The sequence below is a fragment of the Ylistrum balloti genome, unplaced genomic scaffold, assembly GCF_031769215.1.
Source record: "Ylistrum balloti isolate Yb309-2 unplaced genomic scaffold, AGI_CSIRO_Ybal_v1 Utg369690, whole genome shotgun sequence".
Classification (NCBI taxonomy): Eukaryota; Metazoa; Mollusca; class Bivalvia; order Pectinida; family Pectinidae; genus Ylistrum; species Ylistrum balloti.
Window position 1 is genome coordinate 390,838 of NW_026781926.1, and position 10,458 is coordinate 401,295.

The window sequence follows — 10,458 nt, forward strand, 5'->3', positions numbered from 1 at the left end:
TATCACATAAAGAAAAAGAATATTTCTCAATGAAACCATTATGGCGACAATTAAACTTCCGAATACTTTTTATCAACCTGCATCTTCTTTGTCTTACGAGTTTGATCGTCAGTTGACGACTTCTTGTATTAAAGTCGTGATAATAGGAACATGTCCTTGCATATCGAATCAACTTTGACATGTAAGTACAGTAGGTTGGAGATACAGGGATAATACTATCAAGAAATTGAAAATTCGCGATAGAGAAATTGAAATCAACTTCGTTGTTCAGCATTTTCTCCAAATCTATGAGATATAATCAATAAATCAATACCTCCACAAATATGGGAGATATGACAGTTTTTCCAACACCGACGTCACAATGTGCAGAAATGCTTAGCTGGGAGTTCAGGGGTTAACAGAATTTCGTTAAAGTGAGGTAATTTTCATGTACCTTGCTTGACTGGCTAGTAATATTACATTGAGTGTGTATATGTATGTGTGCATGCGTTCGCACGCGCGTACGTGTGAGGGGGTAACTTTTAAATGTATAGATAATAAAAGTGGGTGTATCAAATATTATTCCTGTTTGGTGAAATGGCATTGAGCTATTAACTGAAAAACATTGCACCTTCTAACTAGTCATCTGCCCAGTGTTTTGAAGCACACGTGGTCGACAGTATTTAATGTTACTCAAAACGCAATGTCTATATATATATATATATATATATAACAATAAATAAATAAATCAAAAGAAATAATTATGAGTGTTAGTCGTGATTGAACAAGTGTCGTCTGGACGTTTGATAAGGCGCGCATATGTCATGTTTGATTACTTGTGGTCTGGACGTTTGATAAGGCGCACATATGTCATGTTTGATTACTTGTGGTCTGGACGTTTGATAAGGCGCACATATGTCATGTTTGATTACTTGTCGTCTGGACGTTTGATAAGGCGCGCATATGTCATTTTAATTATTTGTGGTCTGGACGTTTGACAAGGCGCACATATGTCATGTTTGATTACTTAAGGTCTGGACGTTTGATAAGGCGCGCATATGTCATTTTAATTATTTGTGGTCTGGACGTTTGACAAGGCGCACATATGTCATGTTTGATTACTTAAGGTCTGGACGTTCGATAAGGCGCACAAATGTCATGTTTGATTACTTGTCGTCTGGACGTTTGATAAGGCGCGCATATGTCATTTTAATTATTTGTGGTCTGGACGTTTGACAAGGCGCACATATGTCATGTTTGATTACTTAAGGTCTGGACGTTTGACAAGGCGCACATATGTCATGTTTGATTACTTGTGGTCTGGACGTTTGATAAGGCGCACATATGTCATGTTTGATTACTTGTGGTCTGGACGTTCGATAAGGCGCACAAATGTCATGTTTGATTACTTGTGGTCTGGACGTTTGATAAGGCGCACATATGTCATGTTTGATTACTTGTGGTCTGGACGTTTGATAAGGCGCACATATATCATGTTTGATTATTTGTGGTCTGGACGTTTGACAAGGCGCACATATGTCATGTTTGATTACTTGTGGTCTAGGCGTTTGATAAGGCGCACATATATGTCATTTTGATTACTTGTGGTCTGGACGTTTGATAAGGCGCACATTGTCATGTTTGATTACTTGTGGTCTGGACGTTTGATAAGGCGCACATATATCGTGTTTGATTACTTGTGGTCTGGACGTTTGATAAAGCGCACATATGTCATGTTTGATTACTTAAGGTCTGGACGTTCGATAAGGCGCACAAATGTCATGTTTGATTACTTGTGGTCTGGACGTTTGATAAGGCGCACATATATCGTGTTTGATTACTTGTGGTCTGGACGTTTGATAAAGCGCACATATGTCATGTTTGATTACTTAAGGTCTGGACGTTCGATAAGGCGCACAAATGTCATGTTTGATTACTTGTGGTCTGGACGTTTCATACGGCGCACATATGTCATGCTTGATTACTTGTTTTCTGGACGTTTGATACGGCGCACATATGTCCATATTTCGTGATTGATCACGTGTCGTCCGGACGATTGATACTGCATACATATGACGTGTTTTAGCACGTGCCTTCATCTGGACGTTTGGTACACCGTACATATGGCGTGATTGAACACGTGCCTTCGTATGGACAATAAGTGCCACATTCCCCCAATGTTATTATGTTCACGTCATACGAGTGGTTGATACTGGCATGTCTGTACCATCCTATCCGTCTGTCGACCTGGTACCCAGGACTACTGTTCAGCAGGTAACTTTTCCTTGCAGTTTGCAATTTTTCGAGCGCTGGTCTTTCCATAAGAATCGATCATCTTTTAATATTTCCGCAAGTTTTCTGTTATATGGATCGTACAGTGAAGATAGTAATGCTCTTGTCTTTTCCAGCATCGGACCCTTTTTTAACTTACTTTTAGTCACATGTTTTTTGACTTTCAAATCGATTCCGTATGACGTCATTTCAGATGATGTGAGTGGACCTAAAATAAACATGGCCTCAAATTGTTAAGATGACACCTTGCTATAAAATAGAGTAGTGATAGAAAAAGACCAATTGATTTCTTAAACCTTATTTTACGAGTTTTTATTTGAATTCCAACAACGCCGCTCGTGTATAGCGTGATCAACGTCATACTCATGTTGATCAGGCAAGGTTTATTCCAGATCGATAAGAAAGGTCTTAGTGATCAGAGATGTAGAACGAAGACGAATCGTGTACACTAACCTTTCGGCATGCCACAGGAGGAATGGGAGATATTAAATGAATAGGCCGTTTTAACTTTATAAAAGAAGTATTTTTTCCTGAGTGAAATATTCTGTCAGAAATTCACATTTAATATTTCGACATGCCAATTTAAATAGCACATGACCGTTACTACTTACGTGTACCAAGGAAGTGGAATACTTGGTCCATGTGACTGCCGATATCAGCTGAGTAGTCTTCAGTACGTAGGAAGAGAATTTGTCCACGTGGAAAAACTCTTAACCACTGCTTAATATATTCCGAGTAAAAGCCAACATGAATTCGAGCCTAACAAACAAAACAATAAAAGACTTTCTATATGAAATTTTAGTTGCGATATCTATCTATCTATATGTCCGTCTGTCTCTCTGTCGTTCTTTCTTTCTTTTTTCTTTGTCTGCTCATATAAAATATTTGTAACAACTTTTCCCTGACGGTATTACTGCCATGATGTTTACATGAATACATTTTGTTATAATGTACACGCTATTCAGTGCTGGCGGATACTTACAGCTTTATTCCAGGCTAGGTGGTTTTTTCTGTCTGATAAGCATGTCAACATGGACTTTGCTCTCAGGCATTTTTCCAGCACGGCAATAGAAGTCACTACAGATGAATGGAAAGCTAGCGAAGATTTACCGGCAAGATCCAGGAAATAGTAATCGGAATAAAGCCTGAAAAATAACGTTATAACGGCATTGTTAATTATTTTTATGCTTTGAAACTGATAAACATATCACATACATATTGAAAACCTTTTATCATATGACTAACCTGTTGTGCAGGGAATTCTTCGACTGGTAGATAATATTTTGCGTATCTGTCACTGGTGTAGGTCATCTCCGTTGTATACATTGTTTTCATTTGAGAACGTGACATTATTTAATTGGATTGACCACAATTTACCTGACGGGTGTCGTCGATGAAGCAGAAGTCGCTTATTCTTCCGGAACACCTGGTCTTATTTCCGTGTACTTTTTAAGAAGTCTTCTTGTAAATCTTAAATACACACGATTAACCATTCCATATGATCATATGATATTTAAAATCAGCGTGTTCACTCCTTCGATTACTTACGTTATATTCATTAAAACCTACGTATCTGTGAGTTAACCGACCTGTGTTAAACATAAAGCCATACCTTTCTATCGGGTCCCTCATTATAATGATTAGCTTCACATTTTTGTTTACGTGATAAACAAGGTCAGGCGTTAAAACTTTCGGTTCTTTTAGTCCGTTGTTTTGTGGAATCTGAGTCCAACCTCGGAAATCCCAAGCATCCATAGGCGTACCATCTCCTGTATAAATATTGAATGGCTGGTTAGAGATATACATGAATAACGGGCCGCGTTTGATAAGGATTATTATAATCTAATTAAAGACATTTATTGTCAAGAACGCAAGCGTGTGGTAACATATTTTTGTTAGGGAATTGATGACGTGAGCGTATGTATGAACACATGAGTGAGCACGGGCGGTGTGCAACCGAAAAGGGAGAACTGGTACTGTTTACCCGTGTTCGGATCAGTAGTTTTGCCGTCCATTGACTTTCACATGATGGGCAGATGACATGAGCACCATCTAGAGCCAGCAAAAAGGTGACTTACAGACCTTCATCAAGTGGCGTCAGGACCGACCAGCATTATATTTCATCGGGGTCAAGGTCAGCTGCTGTCATTCACTGAGAAGTATGACCACAACAATCCTCTATCTATAATGAGACTGTAGGGTATATCATTACTAGTAGAGATAAGTGACTAGATGATAGAGAGTGTGAGAGCGAGTGTGAATTTGTCTGTTTTTAGTTGTACATATATGTAATTATTCTGATTTCCTTGGGTCTTTTTCCTTGAATGCTAAACCGAGGCTCCTCTCGCGTTACAAAGTTGGCGGAAGGATGTCCGAGTATTTTTGGATGAGAACATATGAGATAAATTTATATCAGATTGTTTGACTTTCCGACCATTGTTCTTACCCGAACTTTGAAGGAGCTTTTGGACGTAGCACCTTCCATACAGGTAAGTGGTCTCGTGTACTTTGAGGGTCGCTTGTGTTATGACAAGAAGAGACAAGGTAAATACATTTCAGTCTTATGTAGTTTATCTTTCACTTGTTTTGATGCTATTCCTTACCACTATGTCTAAGCCCCAGGAACTTATTTCCATTGGAAAGGAACTTTGCTATGAAGGTACAGAGTTGTAGAAATTTGTACGAGAGGAACAAGCAAAGTAGAGACGGGATAGACGAGTACAAAGAGAAGCTGAGTTCGCTTTGAAGATGGCGACAGAGAAGAAAGCAGTGCTTATAGAACAAGCCAGAATATGTTTTAAGTAACCAGGTGCGAAGAAGAATGACAGATCTGATATTAATTAGATTGGGAATTGTGTAGTTTAGGGCAATCAAATTCATCTTTTTGTCCAGCTTTCTTGACTTATCTTTCACTTTGATATTTTCTTGTTTTAAAACAGTAAGTTGGACCAAGGAAACTATCTAATGCATTCCCATATCCTCTGTAAATATTTTGAAATTGGTAGTATTTAGTTAAAGCAATATCTTATACGATGGAGTTTGGATTAGGAAACACGCTTGAAACTTCTTCAAATCTAGAAACACAAAATGTTCTTGTTATTGTGGATTAAATAATACTGCAGTTTTACCACCAACATTTAAACAATACAATAAGCTGTTTCCTGAATATAATTATAGTCGATATAATTGCAACGATTCTCAGGAAATCCAAAGAAACCCGAAAGGTTTTCGATCAATCAGATGGCAATATTTAAGTATCCGGTTATATTCAGCTTTAAAAAGACAAATGCGATAGAGTATTGTTTAGTGATGGGAACTGACAATAAATTATACGAAAATTATAGTCTCATAAATACATTGGCCGTCTTGATTCGTCGGGCAAGAAAACTGATCTTGACGCATAATTTTTTGGCGCCTTAGATAGTAAGACAAACTGCTACGAATAAGAAACGCCAAACACACATTTACATAAATACTGTAGAAAGTACATACGCTCTGATAATATTTGATGGATTAGATAGTATTCGTATGTTTTACATGTACGTGCATTCACGATGATAATGTATTTTATGGAACTATCCATAGACTTCCATTAGACACATAAGATATTAATTCATTATAAATTAATCAAATTTTCACTCAAAATATTATTGTACAAAACAATGAGTACAAATAGATATCAGTTTAAAATGACACTTTGTTCTGGTGTGGTGATGAGTGGAGATGAAGAAATCCAAACGCTGTTCGGGTGTTGAAGGTTTATTGCGATGTAGGCTATTTAGAGATGGAACACACCCACATGCCTTCAGGAACCGATCCATACTGGCTAGAAAGGTGGTCGTATTTATACTAGCCATGTTAATTAACTGATGAAGGACTAATACAGGTAAACATGGATTGAAGTAAACATGAGTTGTGGGCAAGGTCTTGCACACATAAATGGCAATGGATTCGGCTGTTTACAACAAGATAAAGTTACACTGACCATCATACATACTGCTTAGATAGGCTTCAGGTAATTGACTTATATAATCAGGGAACAGACTAATACATGAACATGTGTAGTAGATCAGTAATGACAGAATGTCTCTGGCCACTGGTCAATACATAATTGTTCACAGTAGATGTCAGTACTAAATTAACACAGGCAGATACATTACGATGAAACCTCTGACTTATGTCTAGCACAATTTTGAATAATTTAATCTTACATATTAAATTTTGATAGTTCAAGTTAAGACGTTTACTGTGTTGCGATAAAATTTATATACAATTGCAATATACAAATGTATCCTGTATCCTTTTCCTGATTATGGTTCAATTGTCACAAGGAAGAAAGAAAACTTTCTATGCACCAATCCGCGAATATAAAAAGCACTTTCCATCAAATTGTATTAAACACGTAATGCTGATGTTGGATTTCGGGAGTTAAGATTGTAAAGGCTATAGGTAACGCTTACCACAACCATAATAATAATCATACATACCCGCAATAGCAAAATGAAATCCGTCTTTGTCTGTCTTAGCTGGCGAATCAATCACCCGTGTCGAATTATTGAAGAAGTTTAGATAATCTTCAAAATTCCTTATCTTTACTGCTTTCATCAAATCAAATCCTGTTGATTGGAGACATTAGTTCATGATATATCGCATCTATATATATTATCAATCATTTCATCACTATCAAGAAATAATAAAGACAACAATATCTGTATTTTTTTTATTATCATTTCGCTCATTATCAGACAATTAAGACCTTTCGATGATATTTTTTACGAAATAGCGGCTTCATACAGGAAATAAACTTCACTGGTAATTAGCTAGTATTTAAGACTGATATTCATTTGATTTTGATCCAACGTCCTTTTAGACACTGATAACATAGCTGTTTTTTTGTTTCTGTTTGTTTGTTTCTTTCGCCTACACATTAAAAATGAAAAGAAATGAAGCTCTGATGTCTGTCCATTTCCCAAAAACAAACACAAAACAATATATAATAAAAATGTTACTTATGATTAAGATGGTGTCAGGCAGCTGTTAGATATGGAGCATATTTTGTCCTGCCCAGCCACCAGAGAAAAGTTAGATGTTCTAAATCAATATGTGATTCTACACTATTAGGAGGACTATATTACATCACCAAGCCACTAATCTCACAATGAACGAATAGAAGTTGCCTTGTTTCTTGGTTTTAATTGCCAAAAATGTCAATTTTTTTCATTATTTAATTATGTCACGGTTTTTATATAAGGAGTATGGAACTACTTGTATATGATTTCAAAATATAAAAAAATTACAAAGTTGTCCCTTAGCAACCCGTTATCTTGCTTGTGTATAAGTATATTTATTATCCTCCTTGGTATGTATACCAGTGTTAATTAATCAACAGTCATTCTATTTCCGGTATGATCACCTACCGTAGCGCATCCAACTCCACCACCATGTCTCCTTTCCTAAAATTCCCGAGTTTCCTAGAATATCAGGATGCTTGGTTATTCGGTCAAACAGATCACTAGATCCGGACTTGTCCATACCAACAAGCATGAAGTAAGGTAAACATCTCAGCTGTCCATTAACGTTCCGCCAGCAAGGGTTTTTGTACTCCGGCATAAACGGTGGATGTTCCTAGAGATGTGGAAATACAAATCAAAATCATGCTGCGTCCACATTTAACAAATGGCGGAACTAAGAGAAAATTATTTTCATAATACAATTTTGCATTTCCTACACAAGTTTCTTTTTAAAACAGAAATAAACCAATAATTTCAGACAATGGCAGAGTATAACAAGTGACTATTTTTTTCAGCGGGGAAAAATATCCAGATCAGCCTGTTGCGTTTACTGGGATCCCATTATTGTGCTTCGTCAAATGCAAAATTTTAACATAAATTCCTGAATAGTTTTGATTGGTGGTTAGTGGAAATCAAAGCCAGGACAATTGCTCACTTCAATTTAAAAAAAACGCCAATTAAATTATACCTCTGTTTTCCTTTCACTGATGGAACACTGTTCCAATAACAGACCAGATGTTGATGTTCTTAAGCCACTTTCTTGATTGCAACACTTTATATTGTTAACAAAACTAGAATAAAACAGATTTAGGATGCAATTTGATTCACAGTATGGCTATACTTTATATAAAATTTGTATGTAAGGTGCTTTTCATTTCACACATTGTGCACCATTCACATACAGCTACGTTCAAGGTGAAACGTACATGACACAATATAGGTACTAATATATCAATAATTCGCTAAAGAGGATACCCAAGAGTCAGGACACCAAATTGCCTATGCATTAACAATAACCATATCGAACCATCAAGCCAGTTTAATTCATATCATCAGATAATATTTTGTATTAGTCCCAGGCTTTACAATGGGAAACATCTTGTAATCACTTGATGTGGGGACAGACAATATGTCCGTAACTTTAAGGACCTTGTTGTTCAAATGTTGATTTACGAAATCTACTGAATTATGGGATAGTGCACATCCCTGTCTAGATTCTGACATTTCTTTCGATCACTTAGGATTTTCCTTAGTCGCCTCCTAGGTTTAAAAGCGTCATAGAAACTACATCATGCAATCATTTTTTTGTTTGGTTGTACTCTTTCTTATCTGAATTTATATAAAAATGTGCTGTTCACTTGCAAGTATTTTGTACAATTTTAATATGAATATTAAATTCACACAAATATTAAATCTACTAAAATTCAAATCTGCCACGATTCAGTAATAGATACGGACAGTTCATCTTGAAATTACATAGATTAAGAAAAGAGAAAAAATATGTTTATGTTTTTTTTTTAGCAATTATTGTAATTAATATTAATGTATACAAACCACACAGAGTAAGTTCTCTACATTGGATAGATTCTTCTTTGATATACAAATAGGTTTGGTAACCTGAGGCTCCTGATTGACAGATTCCGTGTAATGAACTGTTTTAACGTATGTTCGCTCAAACATGTACGTCAACAAAAACAGCGAGACTAGCGTTACGGCTGTTACAATCGTCAAAATTGTCTTTGCATTTACCATCATACATTCACCTGTCAATAAAAGAGATGAAATCAGATGGAAAGTCATGACAACTGAAATAAAAACAGGAAGGCTGCTATATTCTGAAAATGGAAGCAAATCCGGAAGAGAATTGCTAAGGTAAATTGCGAAGGGAAAGGTGCAATTCACTGTGTGTCTATGCTTTAATCTTTTATCTTGATGGTAGATATCTAGAAATAGTGTGGCTGCTAATAATTAATAGAGTGAAATGAATGATCCTTCTCTAGAGTTTTTCCCCATGGATAACTTGCATTGTAACTTCATGAATACCTATCCAAATCAATGGAACTGTAATACGATTTGGTTGAGGCAGATACCCCAATTTATGAACCCAAGACAAGACCGAGGACTAAGGTCGAAAAATGGGTGTTTACACATCGAAAAACCTATGTATCGATAAAACAAAATATGTTTATGAAATGCTATTCTCCCAGTTGCAACAAAATTCTGAAGTAGGACGTTAAAATTGTACTGTGTCAGGCATGTGCTAATTGCATGCACACTTTGTGAAACACTTATGTCTTCATCATGCAATAGTTAAGGCCAATGCTATTTTCTTTCAAATGTAGGTCAAAGTCAAGGTCACATGGTCAAAAGTTTTGGTACCACCAGAAAGGTCTTATCATAAAGGACACGCCAAATATGAAATCTCTTACGGTGCAACCGTTATTGGCAAGGTTAAATTTGCCAACAGGCAAACAAACAAACAAATCAACAAACAGACAGACAAACAAACTGACAACGTAAAACAATATGCCCTCTATTTTGTACTTGTTTTGAAAGTTTTGGGTAAAAACACATGGTACATGATAGATTTACATTATGAACATTCAATTGCAACATAACATTTAGCTCCAAATGTGTTATAACTAAATAATGCATTAAACTAAAAATTATAATTACTAAGGTCATTCTTCTCTGATATTGAGATTTTTTTTATAAAAGTTAAAGAACGTCGTTAATACCATATGATATATGCAACACTACACATTCAAAATCTATGAAATTTATACACATGGAAGATATTTCGGGTAACACAAAATGATACATACATTACAATAATGTCCAAAGTAATTAGTTAGCAGTTGAACTAATACCATGTAGCCATGTAAATGTGCTTGTC

The 10,458-nt window shown here is 36.0% G+C and overlaps 1 protein-coding gene across 1 annotated transcript; it reads right to left on the reverse strand.

Annotated features, from left to right (window-relative positions):
- Positions 1 to 2,246: 2,246 nt before the first annotated feature.
- On the reverse strand, positions 2,247 to 9,242 carry LOC132565088 (carbohydrate sulfotransferase 15-like). The gene is made up of 7 exons (XM_060229694.1): positions 9,117 to 9,242; positions 7,689 to 7,896; positions 6,759 to 6,887; positions 3,884 to 4,040; positions 3,254 to 3,416; positions 2,883 to 3,030; positions 2,247 to 2,479 (listed from the first exon to the last, which is right to left on the reverse strand). The coding sequence occupies exons 1-7, from the start codon at positions 9,240 to 9,242 to the stop codon at positions 2,247 to 2,249; spliced, it is 1,164 nt and encodes a 387-aa protein (XP_060085677.1).
- Between the last annotated feature and the right edge of the window lie 1,216 nt (positions 9,243 to 10,458).

What these genes read in the sequence shown, in the direction of transcription:
- LOC132565088 (XM_060229694.1), bottom strand. Translation starts at nt 9,242, where the DNA reads ATGTTTGAGCGAACATACGTTAAAACAGTTCATTACACGGAATCTGTC. An exon ending in TAGAGAACTTACTCTGTGTG is followed by an intron (nt 7,897 to 9,116) that starts GTTTGTATACAT and finishes CCACATCTCTAG; the next exon opens with GAACATCCACCGTTTATGCC. An exon ending in ATTTCATTTTGCTATTGCGG is followed by an intron (nt 4,041 to 6,758) that starts GTATGTATGATT and finishes ATATTTATACAG; the next exon opens with GAGATGGTACGCCTATGGAT.